Genomic DNA, 24,330 nt, shown 5'->3' with positions numbered 1-24,330 from the left:
TTCTAAAAAACATTCCCACATCCACATTGACTAATTTTGATTGCGGATGTTCTTTCTTATACTCATTGGTTGAATAATGAGAGCCATTAGGGCACCCAAGTTTTGGAACGAGGGAGGAGATACGCAAATGTAGATCAGAACATATACTTTCATATTCTCTCTAAAGGTCCCGAGCAAACTTGTGTCTATCGTTGAGTGATTTTATTTTGCTAGTTGATTTATGTGCAAAGTCAATGGTAGACGAGAGGCTGTTTTTATCCTGAAGACGACGAGATATTTATCTATCACATTCTCTGGCAGAGTCGTGAAACTTTTTAAAGAGAGCGTGTTTCGTGACTCAACCGTACGTTCATATCGTTTATGTATTGCAGTTGCTGTTCCATAATTTGTCGTTGCTATTTACTACTACTGTTGTTACTGCAGTTTGTTGTTTTATGCTATTGTGATCCTATATCCGACGTGAGTTGTAGATCACCGTTAAACATACATCAACAAAAATTACACGCGCGTGTGGCCGATTAATCGTGAATTGACTGAAACATTTTTTATATTTTTCATTGTGAGCCTATAAACCTTTTTCGTTTTCAAAATTGTTCTATACGATATAAATATTTTGATCACTTGTTATATTTTGGTATTTTGATAAAATGACTCTAATATCATAATGGTGAAATGAATCTTTAAATTGATAAGTCTCGTGTCGATAACGTGTTATATAAAACAAGAGAATAAAAAACAAAGAAAGAGAAAATAGAGAGGGAATATTCCATTGGTCAAAGATATAAATAACCACTGTGAAGGAGTAGTAGACATGCAAGCAGAAGGGGTTTGGATGAAAACACTCTATCAGAAATGAAAAAAGATTAAGCATGCATTATGAAAAGAAAAAAAATGTATAGTTTTTATGAACACAACGTTTATAGTTCAAAATTCTTGTTGAGGATACAAAACACGAACTGATCGTAGACCACCACGAGAATCTTTCCATCCATTCTCTGGCCTTAGAACGGTATGAAAAATTTGATGAGCAATGAATTTAGCGTAGTTTTGTAGAGAGAGTTTTTAATTTCCAAAAAATATATATAAAAAAATCTCAAGCAGAATTAATCTCATCAATCCTTTTCCTTTCATAGACAAAAATCCGATGCTACTCAAAATTATTTATTGTTACTCAAGTCCCACTAATTCTCTAATAAATTATTGATTTGTGGTTTAATCACTAAATCAAGTCCCTCTCGAGCCAATAAAAGGATATGACTCTTTGTTTAATGCCTCAAGTTAGCATTTAAGAATACAACTAATCTACTATCTTTAATAATGGGTAAAAGTGAATTCATTTTTGCATCATATGTCCCCAAGTGTCTATTTGGTCTTAACTCTAAAATGAGATGTTTATCGAATAAAATCCAACTACTTATATAAAATATTGAAAAAGTGACTATACGAGAAAGACAGTGGAAAAGATATTTGAAAGTAATATTGGAGAATATAAAATCTATGGACATTCATGTATAATTTAAATAGTTAAAACAATAATTACAATTTCTTCTTATTACATGGGAGTTTTAGAAAAGAAAAATTGTGTATATATTAAAGGAACATATATTCACATTTGAATTTTTTCTTTAAACAATTAAAAATCTTATTTTAAAGATAAAAATTTAAAATAGAAAAGAAGAATTTGCAAAGAAGAAAAACCTAAACCCTATCGTCCGTCCTTCTTTTTTCCCCAATCCCACTTCTTCAGATTTCTTACCGCAGTCGCACGCCAACGCCCCTCACCGGCGAGCTCTCTCCATTTCCCTCTCCGCCGCAGCCACTCGCCAGCACCCCTCCACCATCCTAACGGTTTTTTTCCTTCTTCTCTTCCTATATATATATATCTGCTACAACCGTACGCCGGCGCGCCACCCCATTCTTCTGCCGCAGCCGCATGACTGCTACTAACTTCTTTTGCAGCTGCCCCTCGCTGTTGTTCACTCCAATCTTCACTTGCTCCCTCCATCTCTCACTCGCTCGCCGTTGAGGTTTTTTCGGTTTAGCCAACTCCGGGTAAGTTTCGAATTAGGTCAATTTACATTTTAAATCCTGCCATTAAACAGTCAAGCATATTTATGGAATATCTTTATGACTCAAGATATCCTTCAAGTTCCTTTTTTGGATTCCAGACTGCTGTCGTATCGTTTTGGATTATTTACTGGGAGATTGAGTCGGACTGTTCCCTTGTTGAATTTCGTACATGCATGTACACGTCATTTCTTAGAGACATGTACACATAGGCATAACCCATCATGGGTTGGCCTGGTGATAAACTGGAGCATGGCCTTTGGTTGAAATATACTTATAAAAAATGCATTGATATATATATATACACCCTTCTTTTTTTGTGTTTTGCATATCTTGCCAACAATTTCTGGGTTTTATAAAACAAGTGTAATTATACTTGAGTCCATTCTTAATAAAACTTCATTACCTTTGTTTATATGTGTTTATTTATCTATGTTTTAGTCTCAGGTGTTGCATAAATTCTTTTGAGACACTGTCAAGTGAATAGCCATGGGAGTTCCAGCCTTCTATAGGTGGTTAGCAGAGAAGTATCCGTTGGTGGTTGTGGATGTGATTGAGGAAGAGCCCGTTGTTATAGATGGCATTGCCATTCCAGTTGATACAAGCAAACCCAATCCAAACAAACTTGAATTTGATAACCTCTACCTAGACATGAATGGCATTATTCATCCTTGCTTCCATCCTGAAGATAGGGTAAATATTTGACATATGTATTGAGTTCTCTAGCTGGCATCATATAGGATATAACTATGACATATGTGGTATTTCATTTTAGACAACATTTTAAATTTGTAGTGGAGAGTCTCAAGCTTTAATTTATGGAATTTAGACAACATTGGTCAGGATCGATTTTTCTTTAGTTCAGGTAATAAAATTGAGCTAGTAATCTCTCTAAGGGAGATAATGTAGCTAGTTCAGTAATAAAATTGGGCCAGTAGTCTCACAGGCTAGAATAACCGAATAAGCGAACCTACTAATGCTCATTCGGATTTCTTTTAGTTGAAGATTTCAAATCAACTGATGCAGTTAGACGACATATGAATTGTGCTTTTAGTCTAGAAACATGCCTACTCTCCTCAACAGTTAGCTAATTTTATTCTCATCTAACATTTTTTGTGCATCTTGGCTTATTGTTCTATTATATTGGTGCAGCCTTCTCCAACAACTTTTAGCGAGGTATTTCAATGTATGTTCGATTATATTGATAGGCTTTTTGTCATGGTCCGACCTAGAAAATTGCTATATATGGCTATAGGTGAGTTCCTAGCTTGCTTTATTTATGTTTGATTGCTTCAAATTGATAAGATGAAGTTGTGATCATGTTTGTTTTTAATGTTTCTAGATGGTGTTGCCCCTAGGGCAAAAATGAATCAACAACGATCTCGACGATTTAGAGCTGCAAAAGATGCAATAGATGCGGTGCGTGCTTTTATTTGATACTCTCTTTTTTGTTGACACTACTACATGTCTAACAAGTTACTAGATAACCAAATGTTTTAGAAGATTTGGTTGTCATTTGGACTTCCTAGTTTTTTGGATGATTTTGAATCTTAAGTTTATAGAAAGCTAAAAGCCTAAAAATGATTTTTGAAAATTGGTAGATGTTAGGTACCACACCTTTTGTATCCTCCATTCATTTGAATGGAATACTAGTTAGTAGATGTTGGAGCTACATCTTGTATTTATTTATTTATTTTACAAATAACTAAACTTTCATTAAGAAAAAGTGAAAGAATTTAAAGGCATACAAAAGACGGAAAAAATTCACAAAAAAAGGCCCCCCAGTTGGAGGTTTTAGTTGCAACACTTTTGGAGAAAGCTCTTTGTATTTTCCAATATTTGAATGAAATATGTTAATATATGGATGATATTGCTTTTTTTTCGTTTTATCTTTTCCCATCGTAGATGCATATTAAAAGTGTTTAATTTTCACAATTTTATGTGTACGTTTATGTACAAAGAAGGCAATTTCTCGTATAAGCATTTACAAAGTTGTATGTTTTCTCTCTTAGGCTGCTGAAGAGACACGATTGAGAGAAGAGTTTGAGAAGGAGGGACGGAAGCTTCCTCCAAAGGAGGAGTCACAAGTTTTTGATTCCAATGTGATTACTCCTGGAACTGATTTTATGGCAGTCCTGTCCATTGCTTTGCAGTACTACGTTCATATTAGGCTAAACAATGACCCCGGTTGGAAAAATATCAAGGTACTTTATCATTGCTGTTAGTTATATTCTAAAACTAACTGTAATTCTACTGAATAGCAAAACCAGTTTTTTCCTATGTTGTCCTAATTCACAATTAAAATGTGAAGGTTATTCTCTCCGATGCTAATGTTCCTGGTGAAGGAGAACACAAAATAATGTCCTATATTCGTCTTCAGAGAAATCTTCCTGGTTTTGATCCCAACACTCGTCACTGCCTGTATGGTTTGGTATATTTTTTTCTCTATGCTTATTTTACGTAATTCACATACCTCTGGTTTTTGTGTGTGTGTGTTTATATATGCTTGTTAAAAACAGTGTATCACTTGATTTTATAATATCAGGATGCAGATTTGATTATGTTAGCTTTGGCTACTCATGAAGTCCATTTTTCAATTTTGCGCGAGGTTTGTATTTTTTCCTTACTCCTGCAGTTTTGGAGAATTGGATTTTTGTCACTTTTGCAAATATTACTCCTATTCTGAGGACAAGGAACGTGTTCATTATTTAAAATATTCATTGGATGTGCATTATATTTCATGATCTACTTTTGTTTCTTGGTGAACTTCAGATCGTGTTTACTCCGGGACAGCAAGAAAAGTGCTTTCTATGTGGCCAGATGGGTCATTTTGCAGCTGACTGTGAGGGTAAAGCCAAGAGAAAATCTGGAGAGTTTGATGAGAAAGTTGAAGAAGTTACCATTAAAAAACCTTACCAGGCAGGATTTCCACCTATTTTGTTCTTTGTGCTTTGGTGAAATGATAAGACAAATTGATCATGCACTATTTCAGTTATTCACTTTGTGTGATCCTTTTCTTTTGCAGTTTCTCCATATATGGACACTTAGAGAGTACTTGGAATATGAGATGCGTATTCCTAATCCTCCATTTGCAATCGACATTGAACGCATTGTGGATGATTTTGTGTTCATGTGTTTCTTTGTTGGCAATGACTTCTTACCGCATATGCCCACATTAGAGATTCGAGAGGTAAATCTCATGCTTGTTCTTACCATTTATATGTTTATGAAATTTTGTTAGACTTCCAAATGGAGTTCTGTTTCAAGACTTGAGGGGAATTTGAATTTCATTGTTATTCTGATTTATTTTGTGTGGTTTTACTTTATTACTTTTTTTAAAAAATTTGCATATTATTAGTATTTTGCATTTATTGTATTAGTTTACTTGTTAGTCGAGTGTGGAAGAAATTCTTTAGGAAAATGAGCTCTAAGCTTGTTAGCTTGTATTAAGAAAACAATGTATACAAGCTAAGAGTGTGTCAAAGTGAATTCATACGTATTCTCTCTTCCTTTATGTATGGCTTGCAAGTCATATTGCCAAGGCTGACCTAACAAAATATGGCAAACATTCATGTCAAGCACATAAAAAATAATGTGATCTTTATAGAAATTATTGGTAAGGAAAGGGATTGTGCAAGTTGAACTTATCTGTGCTTCGCTGTTTTTCTTGATCCAACTAACTTTGTAAGGGCGTCGATGTGGATCTAATTTATGCTTGCACGAGCTTTGAATAAACAATATTTTCGTTACTCTCGCTATCAGTTATGACGTTGAAAACTTTGCCGTCAATTGTACAATGGGTCTAGAATAATGAATGTCTTTGTGGACGAGTTTCAGTTTTTGGTGTGAGTAGAATTTTTTGAACAACGCATGGAAGTTGTTCTCCCTCGTTCAGACCTAACTCATTGACATCTTTGGTATTTGGCACCATCTTGACTTCTTGGCTTTCTTCACCTTCAACATATGCTACCATCTTTATTTGAGGACATTCATCAGACAAATGTTCTTTTTGGTTGCATCATTAAAAAACCCAAGATTCTGTCTTTTGGTAAGTGTTGGTACCTCTTTTCTTGTTCGATGTCCGTTGATTCTTTGAACCTTGATTGCCTTTGTTTAGTTGGTCTTCATTACTTCTTGATTGGTTCGAGCTTTGTCCATACTTGGTGTATTCATAGCCCTTTCGTTCTATTGTTGTTCCTCTCTCTTCTTTCCAACTCGATCTCGGCTTTTTAAGCCATTGAAATTGCCGCCAAGAGGGTGCCAATGTTTGGAGATCCGTTTGCTCTTGGATCTCTTCTTTAAGGCCATAAACGAATCTAGCAGTTTGATAATTCTCGCTTTCGTTGATTCTAGTTCTTGTGTTTAGTCAGGGAAATTCCTCCACGTATTTGGCTATGCTTTACTTGCCTTGTTTGCACTTTTGGTACTGCTGATACAATATTTGTTCATAGTCCGCTGGTAAGAACCTCTCCTTCATTAGCTTTAACATTTGAGACCAGATCTTGATGGGTCTTTTTCTGGTCAATCTTCGGTATGATCTCACCAAGCTGAGACTCTTGATTTGAGTTTAAGTTTAACAAGCTTCACCTTCTTGTTTTCATGAGTGTTCATGTACTCAAATGTGTTTTTTGACATTCTTGATCCAATCAAGAAATTCTTGGATATCTAGTTTGTAGGTAAATCCACCTTCATTTTGAATTCTTGTTGGCGATTCCCTCAAAATCGGCCTTCTCCATGATGAGGAAAAAATATTCAGCCATATTTGTTTTGTTTAATCCATCGTCTGTCTAGGGGTTGTAAAACCATCTTCTTCGTCAGTGGTTGTGTCTGAATCCGACTCTAGGTCAATGGGTTCTTTCAATCGGTAGTTTTTTAGTGCATTTTGGGCTTCGTTGGATGTTTCTGAGTTGTTCCCTTCAAATCTTGGTCCTTTAGGGTGGCCGGTGAGTTGTGCATGGTTTCTCGTTTGTTCATTTCCAGCGGTGGTGTTTTGGCGGTGAGGTAGGGCGTTCATACCCACTTCCATTTGGCAAGCAATGTGTTCCACTGTGAGTTGCAAATTAATTAGACAACCGTTAATGTCTCCCACAGTTTCTTCAACGACCATCAGGCGTGTGGTTGAAGTTCTTGGTGAAAGAATCTTTGGTTCCAAGGGTTGCTCGTCGACACCCTTTCATTGGTCAGCATTGGCTGGGTTTCTTCTCACCATGAGTCCCTTCTTTGAGAGCTTTGATACAAACTATGATGAATCTTGGAGTAGTTTGAAACAAAAGAACTAAATCTGGAATTTTTTTAGGCCTATTTGTATACTGATGGGATCCGGAATTGAAGATTCAATTTATAAGTTTATTGATATCTTTAGTAGGAAGAACTCACAGTACAATGTCAATGAAAGTAGAGAATCGAATTGAGAGGATCTCAATTCGATGCTTAGTGCACTCACCTTCTGTTATCCTCTCTCTCAAGGATGAAACAGAGTACAGACTAATTCTCAAAAAGCTAACTAACTCTCCCTTCAAAAATACAAGACTATTTATCCTAATGCTAAGAAAGTAGACTCATTTAACTATCAAGTGCTGGCTCCTTCCCTCTTCTGCTATACTGTCGTATGACAGGGGGTCTATAATTACATTCCCTTTCCAAATTCACCTTGTCCTGAAGGTGAAACTCTGGAAATAATTGCTGAATTTCTTCATATGTCTCCCATGTAGCTTCATGTCTTGGCAGCCCTTTCCAACTGATTAACACATCCCATCCCCCCACCTTATTCTTCAAATACCCATAGACCTTTTTTGGTATTGCCCTCCACTCATGATTTTCTGTCATGTATGGAATATCCTGTTGAGCTTCATTATGTTCACCCAACATTTTCTTCAATTGTGACACATGAAACACAGGATGAATGGCTGCAATATTCGGTAATTCCAGCTTGTATGCCATTGGCCCTATATGTTCAATTATCTTGTAGGGACCAAAGAATTTAGGAGAGAATTTCTCGTTTCTTTTCTTTCTTAAGGACACTTGTCTATAGGGTCTTATTTTCAGAAATACCATATCCTCATTTTCTCCTGTGCAATTCTCAAGTGCTCCTTCAATGCCCCCAATGCTACATCTCTCACCTTTGGCTGCTCGTCAAGTGTTGAATTTGGAGTTTCCCTGTCCTCATAGTAAATCAAGGGAGGAGTTGATCGGCCATAAACCGCTTGGAATGATGTCACCCCTAATGATCTTTGGTACATTGTGTTGTGTTGTACCAATATTCCACCCAATGTAATAGTATTTCAAGAGGTAATAGTAAACCCGTAGGTGACAAAGCCAATGATTTATTCCTTTGACAAATCATGCATTCTTCACAGTACTTTTTAACATCCTGCTTCATTCCTTCCCAATATAACTATCTGGCCAATCGTTTGTAAGTTCTTAAAAATTTCGAATGACCTCCAAACACCGAATCATGATATGTATGCAAGATGGTGGGAATTAGTGTTGATGATTTGGAAATCACCAATTTGTTTTTGTATCTCAACATCTCCTGTTGTATAGAGTATTTGTTTCCCGAGTTTTCTTCTTCCTTCTTTATATCATTTATTATTTTCTTCAAACGTGCATCTTTCTCTACTTCCTCTTTAATCACCAACAAATCAATTAAGCTTGGGGCAGTCAGATTATAAAGGTGAACAGTGGGCAACATTTTGGGTAAGGCATCGGCGGCCTTGTTTTAAAATCTTGGTTTATACACCACTTCAAATGAATAACCAAGTAGCTTAGTTATCCATTTCTGGTGCTGAGGCTGAAGCACTCTCTGCTTTAATAGAAATTTCAATGATCTTTGATCAGTCTTCACTACAAATTTTCTCCCAAGTAGATAGGGTGGCCATCTCTGTACTGCTAATACTACTGCCATCGATTCTCTCGTGTATACAGGTTTTGCCCTATCTCTCATAGCCAAAGTATGCTTGGCTGGAATCAAGACTGCACCTATTCCATATCCAGAAGCATCAATCTCGATTTCAAAGGGCACATTGAAATTAGGTAGAGCTAAAACAGGGAGGGTCATCATAGCATTTTGCAGCTTTGTGAAGGCCTCTTGAGCTTCCTCATCCATTTAAATCCCCCAAGCTTCAGTAAATGAGTTAATGGTGCTGCCAAGATTCCATAATGTTGCACAAACTTTTGATAATACCGTATTAAGCCCAAGAATCCCCTAACTTCTCTAAAATTAGTAGGAATTGGCCATTCCCTAATAGCTCGAATCTTCTCTGGATCTACTTCCACTCCTAGATCAGAAATGATGTGCCCCATATACTCCACTTGTGTTCGTGCAGAGTTACACTTCTTTTTGTTGGCATAAAACTCATCTTTTTTCAACACTTCTAAGACAAATCCTAGGTGTTGTAAGTGTTCTTCCAACTCTCGGCTGTATATCAAGACATCATCAAAGAATACCAATACAAATTTTCTTAAGTACGGTCGGAATATGGTATTCATTAAAGATTGGAAGGTAGTGGGTGCATTGGTCAATCCGAAAGGCATGGCCATGAATTCACGATGACTCTCGTGTGTTCGAAATGCTGTCTTCTCTACATCATCTGTACACATACAGATTTGATGATATCCTGCTTTTAAATCAATCTTCGAGAACATTGAGGCACCATTTAATTCATTAAAGAGCTCCTCAATTGTCGGTATATGAAATTTGTCTGGTATTGTAACATTGTTCAATGCTTTATAGTCATCGCAAAATCTCCTGCTCCCATCTTTCTTCTTTACTAACAATACAGGGCTAGAGTACGGGCTGGTGCTGGGGTGTATAGCTCCAGATGCCATTTCTGCCTTTTGTTGATATGCATATCTGTAAGGCCGAACGTTAACCGTGTTTGTACCCTTTTTTAGATGGATGTGGTGCTCAATGTCTCTTCTTGGTGGCAGTTGCTCGGACCATTCAAATACATCTTCAAATCTTTTTAAAACTACTGAAACAGATTCTTCCACAGTTGATACTTCTTTAATGCCATTATCCAATGCTAACTTCACTCCCCTGCACTCTACCAAGAAGCCTTGATCAGATTCATACCATGTTCTCATCATATTTTTCAGGCTCACTCTAGTTTTTGTTAGGCTGGGATCTCCCCTTATGATCACTTTCTTATCTTAATGTACAAATGTCATCGTCAAATTCTTCTAGTCTACTTCTGTAATGCCCAAGGAATACAACCACTGCATTCCTAATATAACGTCTACTCCCTCTAGCTCCAGTGGTAGGAAGTTTTCTGTTATCTTCCACTCATTCACTGTTAATTCTACTGCATCACACACCCCTTCCCTTTTATGGCGGTTCCAGACCCAAGTATAACCCAATAATGTGATGTATCTTCCATTGATAATTGCATAGCAGTGACCAGTTTCTCAGAAATTAAATTGTGTGGATCCACAATCAATTAACACAATTACTTCTCTGTCTTGGATCTTCCCTTTCACCTTCACAGTACTAGGATTGGATAGGCCTACCACCGAATTTATGGATAAAATTCCACAATCGCTGTCTTTCTCTGTTATTTCTACAGTGTTCAGTTCTTTCTTTTCAGACTCATCTTCCTCTATAATTTCGAGTTCTTTGTTATCATCTTTTACTACAATCATTCGAAGTTCTCTTTGTTCTTTAGGCTTGCACTTATGATTAGATGAATTTATGGATAAAATTCCTACCACCGAATTTATGGATAAAATTCCACAATCGCTCTGTCTTTCTCTGTTATTTCTACAGTGTTCAGTTCTTTCTTTTCAAACTCATCTTCCTCTATAATTTCGAGTTCTTTGTTATCATCTTTTACTACAAGCATTCGAAGTTCTCTTTGTTCTTTAGCCTTGCACTTATGATTAGATGAATACTTCTCATTACATCAGAAACATAGGCCTTTCTCTCTCCTGGGCTGAAACTCAGCATCGGATAATCTTAATGGCCCTTCTTTTTGACTTTCACCGGCTGTAACTCCTCTTAGAGTAATAGTTCTTATTGGATAAGTCGTATTACTAATCATATTAGGTTTAATATTAGTTGAGAGTAGGGATGGTATTTACCTCCAGCATATCCTTTAAGATTTGCTTCATTGCCTATAATATCCTGATTTTCTACCCATTGAGCCAACCGCATCATTTGTGCGAAACCAAGTGGTTTGCAGAACTCAACTTCTGCCTTGATCCAAAGGTAACAGTCCGTTCATGAACGTTTCTTCAACCACTTTATCTTGTAAATCTGGTAGAGGGCTCACCAACTTATCAAATAGATTTCGATATTCCTCCACCGTGGATTCTTGTTTAATCCTTAAAAACCGGCTGCATATGGATGCCTCTTTGATTGATCGGAATCGAACCAGCAGTCTCTCCTTCAAATTCGGCCAATCAGTAAATCTTTCGTGCTCTTCTTGAGATCTATACCAGTCTAGTGCTGGTTCATCGAAGCTTATCGTAGCAACTATCGTCTATCATTTTCTCGGAGTTCGTAAATTTATGAATTTGAAAATGCCTGTCCGCGCGAAAAAACCACGAATCTAGACTTCGCCGTTGAAGACCGACATTTCAACCTTCTTAAACTTGCTTCGATCATTCATCTTCTCATCTTCTTCTTTTTTACTTATTTTCGACTCTTCAGCCATTTCTAGTATCGTCGGTTTCGTTTTACTTGATGATCCTGCAGATTCGTGTGTCGTTGATGACTGCTCCTTGATCATGCGTTCGATATATTTTAAGATCATCTGTTGTTGCTGTTGACTCTTCTCATTTTGCATATTCAATCGTTACGTGTGTTTTGTGAAGTTCACTTCGATCTCTGGTAGTCTTTGTATTTCTTCTTTTATTCCTGCGATCTCTTGTTCGTCTGCGTCAAACCTTTTTTCCACTTTCTTTGCCATCTTCCTTTGCTTGCCCAGGATGAACATGCTCTGATACCAATAGGATGTGATCCGGAATTGAAGATTCAATTATAGAAGTTTATTGATATCTTTAGTAGGAAGAACTCACAGTACCATGTCAATGAAAGTAGAGAATCTCTCAATTCGATGTTTAGGGCACTCACCTTCTGTTATCCTCTCTCTCAAGGATGAAACAGAGTACAAACTAATTCTCAAAAAGCTAACTAACTCTCCCTCCAAAAGTACAAGACTATTTATACTAATGCTAAGAAAACAGACTCATTTAACTATCACGTGCCGGTGCCGGTGCATTCTTCCCTCTTCTGCTATACTGTCGTATGATAGGGGGACTGTCATATACATAAGCCAGATTATAACCTAAACAACCAGTCAATCAACTAATTATCTAAAATCCTAAAAAACAGTGAAATAAATACAATAATAGGAGAGTAGATACATCACACATTTTGTATTTCGAGCATTAGTCTCTTTTCATTTTATCGATGGTTTTGTTTTTTGTTTTTTGAAAAAATGCATGTTACCGAGGAAGAAAAAATATTGATGACCTCAAAACTTGGAACAGAAAAGGAAATATAAGAGTGTGCCATACAAAAGTTACGTTTGTGGAAGTTCTATCATAGGTTTATTGCCCATCCTTTAACCTAAGCTTCAATCAGCTATTAGCAGATGTATGAGCAATAAGTTATTGATTTTGTGACGCCTTGTGTTGGTTGATGTGGTTGTATCTACAGAGTTATAACATAAGAGCTTAGGTGACTTCTTCTTGCAGCACATAAACTATAAATATTCTAATAATTTTGATTGTTTCAAATTGGCAATTTATGCACCTTCAAGTTAATATGGAGGTATTACATTTTTGTTCTTTAATTCCAGGGCGCGATTAACTTGCTGTTGGCTGTGTACAAGAAGGAATTTAGGGCACTTGGTGGGTATTTGACTGATGGAAGCAAGGTATTTATTTATTTACTTTGGTTTTATTCTTTGACTAATACTATCTTCTGTTAGCTCAGGCATGAGATGTGTTACTATTATTTTTTATGCAGCCAAATTTGCAAAGAGTAGAACATTTTATTCAAGCTGTTGGAAGTTATGAGGATAAAATATTCCAGAAAAGAGCTAGACTGCATCAGGTTCTCTTTTTTCAAGTATTCATGTTCAGTTACATGTTATATATGTTATTTCTCTCTTCATCTTTCATGTTTTATTCCTTAAGAGTATTTGTCTGTGGTGTGTGGAGAAAGATGGGAAGAGGATTTTGAGGTGAGGATTAGGCAGTTTTTTTCAGAGGTGAGGATTAAGAAACAAATTTTATTGACAAGATGAAATTTACTTAGCTTCTGCGTAATAAAAAGAAGGCATTTCAGTTATTGAAGATTTGAGGAGAGTAATAATAACATGAGGTCTTAAAATTAGCAATTGAAACTTGAAACAGAAGATTGAATCAGGTTGTCTTGCACTCAAATGTTATGCTCCAGGTGTTTGATGGATAAGATTCGGAAATTCAGGATTCTGTAAAAGAATGAAACTCTTCTTATGATCGCTTGTGTATAAGTGTGAATCCCATTTTAAAGTCTACAGACGCAGTCCACATTTCTCTGGTGGCCCCCAAGTTTGTATAATTTGAATGTCCAAGAAAGAATCCATAAATCATCTATTTCTTGGATCATTTTGGTTGTGGATACAATCTCTGTAATATCTTTGGAGTGGATTGGTTTGTCCATGAAAACATCAATATTGTGCTTCTGGTGATTTTTTCAGCTTGTGGCTTAAAGGAAAAGAAAAATTTGGAGGAATTCTACTCAAGATCGTCTTTGGCTCCCATTGGATTGAGAGATTAACAGAGATTTTTTAAATGGGAATTTTTGTGGTTTGGGGGAGTTTGTACAACATACTGCTTCTTAAAATTATGCAACAACTTTTTTCGTTTTCACTGCCTTTATAATAGATTTTCATTAAAAAAATTTATTCTTTTACTTATTAATTGTGTGCCTCATCAAGAAAATATCCAATATCCATTTTATCGTCTCTCTCTCTCCCCCTTTCTCTCTCCCTTGTGTACCTCTTATGTGAAGGTTGGGTTGGTTATTAGGTTAGTTCCATGTTGGGTTACATTTTTATCAGACTTCTATTTAATTTGTAGATCACAATTTGGATCTCATATTGATGGTATTTCTTTTGATATCCTTTCTGCTCTCTCACATCTCATATTGATTGTATTTCTATGTGATATACTTTCTACGCTCATACTGTGGGTTATTCTTAATAACCTCAGAAGCAAGCAGATAGAATAAAGCGCGAAAAAGGTCAGACAAGAAGAGGAGATGATGCAGAGCCTCAGGTTCAACCATCCCTAGTTGCTGTTGCTCGTTTTCATGAATCTCGCCTAGCTTCAGGTCCTTGTCCTTCACCATATGAACGATCAGGAGTGGGAAAAGCTACATCCAGATTCTCAGGAATGAACATTAAGAACAAACAATCATTGGAGTCTCATGGTAGCGGTACCTCCGTTCGACAGAACAAAGTTGCACGTCTATCATCTGGGGCTTCTATTGGTGCTGCTATTGTTGAAGCAGAAAACTCTTTGGAAATAGATGTATGTTATCTTGCTTTAGAAGACAGTCCATTATGACTATTTTTCTATGCCTGGCCTTTAATTTGTATAAAACTTTGTGAGGGTCTGGAAAGCTACTTAATATATTTAATTTTTGTCTCTTCTAGATTGACGATAACAAGAAGGAATTGAAGTCAAAGCTTAAGGAGGTACTGCGTGAGAAGTCTGATGTTTTCAACTCTAATAAATCAGAAGAAGACAAGGTTTGTATGTGGAAAATATCTTTGTTCAGCTTTTCTGCATTTTGCATATATCATAATGTCCTACTAGTTTCCATCTTTAGTGGATGTTTCACTCACTGTACTTCTACCATTCTATAATGCATTGTTTCTATTCAATGTTGAATTTGATTGTTTTTGTTTTCCTTTTTGTCTTGTTAAATGAGTTTTATCTTTTTAATGCAAATAGTCTAGTCATAGTTGTTTTTGATTGAATGCTGGTGATCAGATTAAATTGGGTGTACCTGGGTGGAGAGAGAGGTATTATAATGAAAAGTTTTCTGCAAATACTCCAGAGGAACTTGATGACATACGAAATGATGTTGTAAGTTAATTTACTGGTAACTTTTTTTTAGTTCTTTTTATCTGCTGGACTTGTAGGCTAATCTCTTGTTCTCAGGTTTTGAGATACACCGAAGGCCTATGTTGGGTTATGCACTATTATTATGAAGGTGTTTGTTCTTGGCAATGGTAAGGTTTTAATCTCCTTTTTTTTTTGGCACTTCTACCATCTTTAATTTTTCATTTAATTGCTTAATTTATCTAAGTGGGCACTCTCTAAATTGAAAATTTATTTTCAAAGGAAAACTTTATTTTGAATATTTATTTAAATTATTTATCGAATTTTCTGAACATATTTTTCTCCAATTCTTCCAACCTAACACTATATTGTGAAAAAAATTATATTGAAAATGATCCACTAAACAGCTATTTATTGAATCCATTTTTTTAAAAAGGATACGAGTCTCGCTATTAATAATATCGAAAATAGAGAGGCAAAGCTCAATGTGCATAAGGGGTATTCATAGAGCAATGGGGTGGGGTGGGGTGGAGTGGGGTGGGGATCAGCAGGCGCACCCAGACATCTCAACTAGGTTGACACCCCCTTAGCCCTCATCACATCCAAAAAGCGAAAAAAAAACCCATATTCCAGGTTTCTAAAAGCAATACAAAATCAAAACAAAGGCCACTATACAAGGCCAAACAAGATGAAAGCGTAAACTATTCAAAACAGAAACATAAACAAGGCAACAAGCCGAATACAAAACAAAAATAATAGTCCTTGATTGAGCAAAAATTGATTGGAGCAAAAGGCTGATTCGAAAGACATTATAATCTAGAACTTCAACTTCAAGGTGGAGAGGCTATAAAAGCTGGCCAATTTAGAACAATCTCTTGCGAAGAATAATCCTAAAGATATTTAGATAAGGAGCACCATGAAGAAGAATTCAAAAGAGCAGAGTCATGGCGTTCCAACCAAGTGGATGATTTACCACGGAATACTTTTGGTTTCTTTCAAACCAAATTTCAGCTAAAAGTGCTTTTACTGCGTTTGCCCACACAGTTCAGCTGTCTTCTTCTTCAAGTCTAGACCGGCAAGAATTTGACACATTGTTCTTAAAATGATGATAAAAAAAGGGATAGTTGCAAATTTAGCAATTAGATTCAAAAAAATTAAGTATATAGCAACATTTTAAAAAGTTTACAAATATAGCAAAATTTGTTAAATTCTATCAATGATATAAGTCTATCACCGATAGACCATGTTGCAAATATTGGTCTATCATTGATAAAACATACGAAGTCTATCAGCGATACAAGTATATCAGTGATAGTTTTGCTATATTTGCAATTTTTTAAAAATGTTTGCTATATCCTTGATTATTATTCCTAAAATGGTCATCAATTGCAATTTCCCATAAAAAAACCTAACAAAAATTGAATGCTTGGTGAAGGCGTAACCAACATTTAGATGCAAAGACAATCAAATAAAAGGTGCCGGATGTTTTCCATGTTATCAACACAAAGTGGGCAGGCATGAGATGAGAGGGTATGGGAAGAAAACTTTCTTTGAAGTACTGTGACACGGTTTAAATTTGAGAACAGCATAATCCATATGGATAACAAGGTCTGAAAATCTAGTATTTCCTCATCATTAAGCAATCTTCTGAAATATTCTGAAGAGTCTCAATGATCTAAAACAGGCCCATTTGGATTGAGTGCGATGCTAACCAATCTTGGAAGTTTACACTCCAAAGTGATAATGTCCATCCAAGGGTGCTTCCAGAACAATATTCTGCTGCCATCACCAAATTTGAAAAGAGCCAATGAATCAATTTTGCGCCATTGCCTTGATGTGCTAATCCAAGGACTTCTTAGGCTCACGGTTTCTTTTCATTTGAATGCCAGTTGAAAGTACTACTTCCATGGATACTTCTGATCACTTGACAGCAAAGGGAATTTTGTTCTTTTGAGAAATGCCATCCCCACTAACCAGAAGAATAAGGAAGAGAGAAAGAGGATCTCCTTGTCTAAGACCCCTTGAAGCTGAAATTCTTTCTAATGGAAGAAGACCGAATATTTAGGATTCTTGATACATCCCATTATCCATAAGATCCATCTTTCGGCAAAGTTCTTACGCATTACTTTTTCTAAAAATGCCCAATCCACTCTGTCGAAAGCCTTTTTTTTTTTTTTAACGGAGACTAGCTGCTTTATTAATAAAGGAAATTGAGACTAATGCTCAAAGTACAAGAGAATTATACTAAGAGCGAAAAAAGAGAAGACAAAAACATCCAAACAAACTGTCCAAAGATGATCTCGGCCAATATAAGGGAAAACGACCAAAACAAACAAATGCAAAGAACAAACTAAAAAGACGAAATCCAACAGAAAAAATGAAGTTAAAACAGAACCAAAACGAAGAGATCTAAATACAAAGCATAACAAAATAACTCTCTCAAAAGGAAACCATTTGAATCTAGAGACTAGCAAAAAGATGCAACCGGTGATCTCAAAGCCAAAGCCTTTTCAAGGTCTAATTTAATGATCTATAGTCCTCCACAGCTTTGTTTGCAATTAAAATAGGGTCCAAGATTTGGCGCCCTTCCAGAAAGCTGCTTTGTGATGGAGCAATAATACTTTGCATTACTTTCTTTAATCTTTCAGTGAGAACCTTGGCTACCAGCTTAGCTAATGTTGTAAGACTTATTGATCTGAAATCTTTTACCCTTACTGCATCTTCTTTCTTCTTGATTAAACAAATGAAGTTCTCTTTTACACATGCATTTAACCTCTCATTCTCATAAAACTCATTAAAGAGAAAGGTAATTATCTTTGAAATGATCCCAAAAGCTAACTAAAAATTCAGCTGTATAGCCATATGGTCCAGGGGCCTTATTTTTCCCCAGCAATTGAAGTGCAGATTTTATTTCAGTCAGACTAAATCTGAGGTGAGCCTTGTATTTTGTTATGCCGAAACCACTGACCATTCAAGGGGATTAGAAAGAGAGCCAGCTTGAGGGGATTTTGTATAGAAAGACTTGTAGAATTCAAATGATGAGACTTTCAATTCCATTAAAGGAATCTGTAAGGAGTACCTTGGTCATCAATCAATTCTGAAATCAAGCTATGTCTTCTTTTTGCAGCAAGGAAACGATGGAAGAAACTAGTATTTTCATCTCCCGATTTTAGCCAATTCAGCTTACTTTTTTGGATTAAATCTCTTTCCTCCCTCCTGTAGATTGCTAAAAGGTCTGATTTAATAGACAATTTCAGAATGTTGTCTAAGGATGACATGTTCAAAGATTCTTCCTTAATTTCTTCATTTGCAAGAGCTTGGAGCAATGACTCTTCTTGTTTTTTTTTTACTCTTTCACTGTCCACAAGCCAAGATTTCAAGGAGCTTTTTAAATTTCGAAGTTTTGAATATATGAAAAAAACCAGCCCATCCTTGATGATTTCCTGAGGTCAAAGAACTTTTTATAATTTGGCAGCATTGCTTATCGAGCAGCCAGCTGTTGCAAAAGTGAAATGGAGAGGCCCCCATTCAAAAGCACCGGCTTCTAATAAGATGGGGAAATCTGAAGTGAGTCTTTCCTTTCGAGAGGCTCTGGTATCAGCAAAGGATTCATCCCAATCATCAGTTACTAGGAACCTATCTAGCAGAGAACGTGAAACTGACCTTCCTTCTCTTGACCATGTGAATTTACCGTTGGACAACGAAATTCTACCATCTTTGACTCTAATGAGTCGATTAAATTTTCTCATTCCCCTTGTTAATCTTCCTACTAGAAATCTCTCTTGTACCTTTCGAGTGATGTTGAAATCTCCTCCCAAGCACCAAGCTCCTGTACAGAGGTCTGAAAGAAGAGACAACTCTGACCAAATTTGGTTTCTATCTCAGTAATGTGTGGGTCCATAGATGTTTAAAATCCAGCAGATTTTTCTATTGATTGTGCTGCATTTTATTGATATAGAATATCCTCGTTTCAGTACTTCCATAACTGACAACTTAGATTCATCCCACATAATCAGCAATCCTCCTGATTTGTCGTTAGCTTCAACAACGTCCCAGCCAATTCCTTTTGAACTCCATAGTGCCTTTATAATACAACTGTCAATTTCTTCTCTTTTGGTCTCCTGAAATCGTTACTATGTCTGGATTAACTTTCTTCAAAAGTTTTTTAATAGCCAATTGTTTCGATTGACCCATGATTCCTCTAGTGTTCCATGATATAATCTTCATCCTAATTACCCCTGCCTTAGATCAATTCAATTTCACAGGCTGCTAAGAATGGGATCAACACTTGAGAGGGAGGATTCTTGTTGTCTTAAACAAACTTTCTTTCTCTGTGGAGGAAAAAAGCTTAGTAATATCTGGGCCTAGAGAGTCATTGTCTTCTAGTTTCCCTCTCTCCTTTTGGATTTCTTCTTCCTCAACTTGTTCAATTTCAGCACTACTCACACTGATGACTGATTCAACTTCCATAATTTCATCTTCTGGATTCTCCACTTTTTTAAAACAAGAGGTACCTTGCACAAAATTGAGAAATGAACCAGAAAGCTTGGAGGAGGATTGAAAAAAATTATTATTATTTAAAGATGAAGGCAGTACTGACCTGAATGGCTAGGATTAAAAGATCCATATTTTGAGGTATTAATTGGCTGCCTGACAGTCTTTTTCTTTTTTTGAGATCCGAATTTCTCTCTCTTGTGGTGGTCTTTTCCTCCTCTAAGCATGTGGGGAAGCCAGCTTTATCCAGATTTGAATTTTGCCCCCTGAAACAGTTCTTTTCCGGTGAGGGTTCCTTGACTGAATTTTTTTCCGGCAGAATGGGATTTTCATCTTCACACCCCAGCTTCCTCAGTGCCTTGTAAGGATTCCTTGAGATGGAAGGAGCATTCTGTTTCAGAAAATTCCAGGTCTCTGGGAGGTCATCACCTTGGAGTTCTTCATCAATAATCACTAAATTCAGTCTACATAAATCAATAGGATTGGAAAAATCACTATGAGATAGATTATGATGAACTGTTGCAGGAACTTCTAAGGGTTCAAAATCTGCAAAATTAAGGAAAAAATTCCCTCGGGTCTCACTCTTTAGCTCTATAGTTGCTAGTAAGAATCCACAAAGATTATTTTGGACTTTAATTCTTGCTTCAGAGCACTTGATCAAATTAAGTGTCTCTAATGCTATTCTTTCCAATCCGCCAAAGTAAGCCCCAATTGCTTAAAAAATATTTCTTCGCCATAAGTTAAGGGAAAGATTTTTAATTGACAACCATCCTCCGAATCCTTCAATAAGAGTTGGTCTGCTGTGTTTGGCTTCATTCGATTTTCAAATAATAGATGAAATTTTCCATAATTGAACCATTTACCTGTGAATAAATCATATCTTCAAATTTTCCTTGGGTAGCTTTGATGATGGCTTTGTCTGGAAATAGAGGGTTAAGACTGATTTTGACTTGAAATAGTTCTTCTAGATATAACGCAATGTCCTTCCAGTCATCAAAAATGAAAAGTCTGTTTAAAACCCATAGGTTATTGAAGTTTTCCTGTAATGTATCTTCATTTTTCCTCACCCAAAAATGTTTCTCTGATTGCGTCACAGTAGGGTTTTTCTTAAGAGGGTTGAATTTTTGGGTGAAAATTCCATACTGTGTTCCTGGAGTGAAAACAGAGCGTACATTTTTCTTTGAGAACTTCACTTTGTCTGCATAACTTGGTCCTGTCTTTGGGAGATTGAGGGCTTGCTTCCATGAATGGCGGGCTTCTGAATGGAGAGTGGAATGCCATGAGGTGTAATTATGAGTCAATGAAAAGGACCTGATCATATTGAGGAAGGTTTCTCCTGAGTAGATGTGGATGAAGGATTGTATTCCAGAGGAGTTTCGAGTAACACACCTCAGAAACCAACCAGATGGGGTTTGGAATTTGGATAGTCTTGTATTCCGGTTTCATCACTCCCAGATTTGTTGAAAAACTTCCAGTCTGGTTCTTTTACAAGAACATCTGTTGAATCAATGAACCATTCTAATTGGGTCTTAGATAAACTGAGGATTTTTTGGAAGCCTGCCTCTTTAATATTGAACCTCCCCTTTTCGAACCAGATACAGTAGAAAGAGTCTACGATTTTGCAACTCTTGACTTCCATTTCTGGAAAAGATGGAGCTGCGACTCCCCGGGTTTGGCGTGGCCGGCAACGTGACCGCGAGAAGGTGTGACTGGAGAAGGTGTGGCTGGAGTGAAGGGAGAAGAGGGTGGGTGAGAGGAGAGGAGAGAGAGAGCCTAACGTTTGTCCTTCTCTAAAATTATCAGTAGTGGAGTTGTGCTGACCAAGTAAATGTATTTATCTTTTCTAGTTCTTATGATGTTCATTTTGTTCTACTTTTGTCATTTTATTTTGCAGGTTTTATCCATACCATTATGCACCATTTGCTTCTGATCTCAAAGGTCTCGGTGAGCTGAATATATCATTCAATCTTGGGACTCCTTTCAAGCCATTCAATCAGCTATTGGGTGTCTTCCCTGCTGCTAGGTCTGTGATTTGTTTTAAAAAGTAATAATAAATAGAATTTCTTTTTACCAGAGGGTTCTTACATTGAACTTTTTGTAGTGCGCACGCACTTCCTGAGCAGTATCGAAAATTGATGACAGATCAGAACTCACCTATTATTGATTTCTATCCTACTGGTACATCATTTATTTATAAACGTCTGCTTTATAGTTATCAAGTATTGTACCCCCTCTAACTTTGGTTTTGATGTGCCAGATTTTGAGGTGGATATGAATGGAAAACGGTATTCCTGGCAGGTTGGTTGCTTTCACCTGTTATTTTATTCTTTAATTGGATGAATGGGCATTAATTATATTGTGCCCTATTGCTTCTTTTAATAATTTATACCAACTTTCTGCAGGGGATTGCAAAATTGCCTTTCATTGATGAAACCCGGCTTCTTGCAGAGGTTGCAAAAGTTGAGCATACGTTGACAGTATGTTACTATCTTCTATTGGTTCTGACCTGCATTGCCTTTTTTTGCATTAATGTATTTTCCTCCTTGATGACGTGTAGACTGTAGATAATCCATATCCCCCTTTTGCTTTGAATAACTGAAGGTTTTACTTTTCTGCAGGAAGAAGAAGCACGAAGGAATAGTATAATGTTTGACATGCTTTTTGTTACATCTTCTCACCCCCTCTCTGTAAGTATATACTCGCTCGACAACCGCTGTAAGCAGTTGGCAGAAAGAGATCGTACTGAGGTCAAGGAAAAAATAAACCCTGAACATAGGTTTGTATCATATAAAAATCTTTTGTTTTTCAACTATTTATACAATCAAGATGGAGCATGATTACATCATCCTGTTCTGTATTTGCATGGTAATCAAATCTAATAAACTTAGATATGGTAGCTGAGTGTTAACTTTTAGATGCTTTAGTTTAATTGTATGGTTCATTTTGGTGGTTTGTATAGGCATTTTCTTGAAGGTTTTCTGGAATTTAGTCTAGTCTCTAGGGAACTCTTTGGTTTTTGTTTCTTTACGTCATTACCATATGCTTAATTTTTATGGAAATGTTTTTGTTGTTGAAATCGAAGTTCTTGGTAGAAGCTGTTATATTCTGTTTAGAACTTATTTCTGATTTGATTTAGGGTTAACTGCAGTGAAGGAATGAATGGTTATCTCTCTCCGTGTTTGGGAGAGCTCTGCCCTCCTATATTCAGGTCTCCAGTTGAGGGCTTAGAGGATATTATAGACAACCAAGTCATGTAAGTGTCCTGAGCACCACTGTATTCGAATTCAACAATTGATGAAACAAAATTACATTTACTGATCATTGTCTTTCTGTTTTTCCCCCAAATCCAGATGTGCTATATATAGACTTCCAGACGTACACAAGCATATCACCCAACCGCCTGCTGGGGTGAACTTTCCTCCAAAGGTACATTATTCTTTTAGCTTTTACTGATGTCGAAACACCCAGTATCTTTCTGTTTAATTCACACAACAATGTCTTGAACAGATTGTCAGCTTGGGTGACATGAAACCTGAACCTGTTTTATGGCATGAAGATTCTGGGAGGAGACATCATCATCATCAAGACAATGGAAGATACAATGAGAATGGAAGGTATATCCCAGTACAGATATTTCATGTCGTGTTCTTTGTCCAAAACAATATTTCTTTTGGTGAGTGTTCATATTATGTGTTTTTTGCAGGCCAAATCCTCCTGGAGCGATATCAGGTCGGCAACTAGGGGATGCAGCACATAGACTTGTTGTTAACAGTTTGCAGGTTAGGGGGGGAGATCGCACTGGTCATAACAATTGGCAGGCACCGCCCCTTTCCCATACAGCACAACCCTACATCCCTGGGCAACCTCCTTCACATTCACACAGAGATTATAGATCAAGAGATCAAGCAGTAGACTACAGGATGCCACCAGGTGGCAGACCGAATTACTCCCAAGGTCATCACAACACAGCACGCGGCCACCAAGATCACGGTTACCATCAGCCACCTGCAGGGCACCACCACCGCGACATGCGACATCATTCCCAACACTACAATAATAGAGCACACAATCAAGTGAGTTCCCAACATTATAATGAGAATCCTGAAGCTTACTATCCATCATCGGCATCAGCATCGTGGCAAGGCCACAGTGATGTGCCTCCCTATCATCATAATGGACCTACATCCCACCACCCTCCAACCTATCAAAGTGGTTACAATTACAACCAACTGCCTGCTGGTCCGGGGAGTAGTCAGCAGCAGCAGCATCACGGTGGCGCGTGGCAGGCTCCTCCGCCAGCCAACCATGGTGCCCCTCACCACCAATATGGAAATAAGTATTCAGTACTTGATAGAAGAGGAAATGGGGGGCCACCTTCTTCAGCACCACATTCCTATGGGCGCAGGCAGAAACCATACTAAGGTTAAAATTCAATGTACGTCTAATAGATTGTTATTCTTATTTTTCTAGGCCACCACATGATACAATCCCTTACCCCCATTAAGGAAATTGTTGTACAATATTATAGACACTTTCATTTTTATATTAGTTTGTGTTTGTAATAATTCGATAATGTCTTTTAGTCAACACAAAATGCTGAGAAAAATGTGTTGGGATTTTGGTTTCTTTTTTATCTTGTAAGAAAGAAGATTCAAAATTTCTGCCACCTGGTACCCATTAGAAACTCCCATCACTTGGATGGTTTCATTT

General features: G+C 36.9%; 1 protein-coding gene across 3 annotated transcripts; it reads left to right on the top strand.

Annotated features, from left to right (window-relative positions):
- Positions 1–1,683: 1,683 nt before the first annotated feature.
- On the top strand, positions 1,684–24,330 carry LOC101206774 (5'-3' exoribonuclease 3). Of its 3 annotated transcripts, none has more exons than XM_031885384.1 (25): positions 1,684–1,848; positions 1,960–2,052; positions 2,515–2,760; positions 3,220–3,322; positions 3,410–3,486; positions 4,080–4,271; positions 4,379–4,498; positions 4,613–4,675; positions 4,840–4,986; positions 5,093–5,257; positions 12,870–12,947; positions 13,040–13,126; positions 14,269–14,589; positions 14,715–14,810; positions 15,055–15,150; positions 15,226–15,296; positions 21,515–21,643; positions 21,722–21,798; positions 21,878–21,918; positions 22,023–22,097; positions 22,239–22,396; positions 22,757–22,873; positions 22,971–23,046; positions 23,128–23,234; positions 23,324–24,330. In XM_031885384.1, exons 3-25 carry the CDS (start codon positions 2,557–2,559, stop codon positions 24,039–24,041), a joined length of 3,318 nt encoding a protein of 1,105 aa, XP_031741244.1. In that variant the 5' UTR covers positions 1,684–1,848; positions 1,960–2,052; positions 2,515–2,556; the 3' UTR covers positions 24,042–24,330. The 3 variants fall into 3 exon arrangements, with proteins under 3 accessions (XP_031741244.1, XP_011655288.1, XP_004143781.1); XM_011656986.2 differs by having other exon boundaries at positions 2,509–2,760; XM_004143733.3 differs by having other exon boundaries at positions 1,684–2,052; positions 2,509–2,760; positions 22,769–22,873.

This window comes from Cucumis sativus, chromosome 5 (assembly GCF_000004075.3).
Source record: "Cucumis sativus cultivar 9930 chromosome 5, Cucumber_9930_V3, whole genome shotgun sequence".
Lineage (NCBI taxonomy): Eukaryota > Viridiplantae > Streptophyta > Magnoliopsida > Cucurbitales > Cucurbitaceae > Cucumis > Cucumis sativus.
This window is presented reverse-complemented; position numbering and strand designations above follow the sequence as displayed.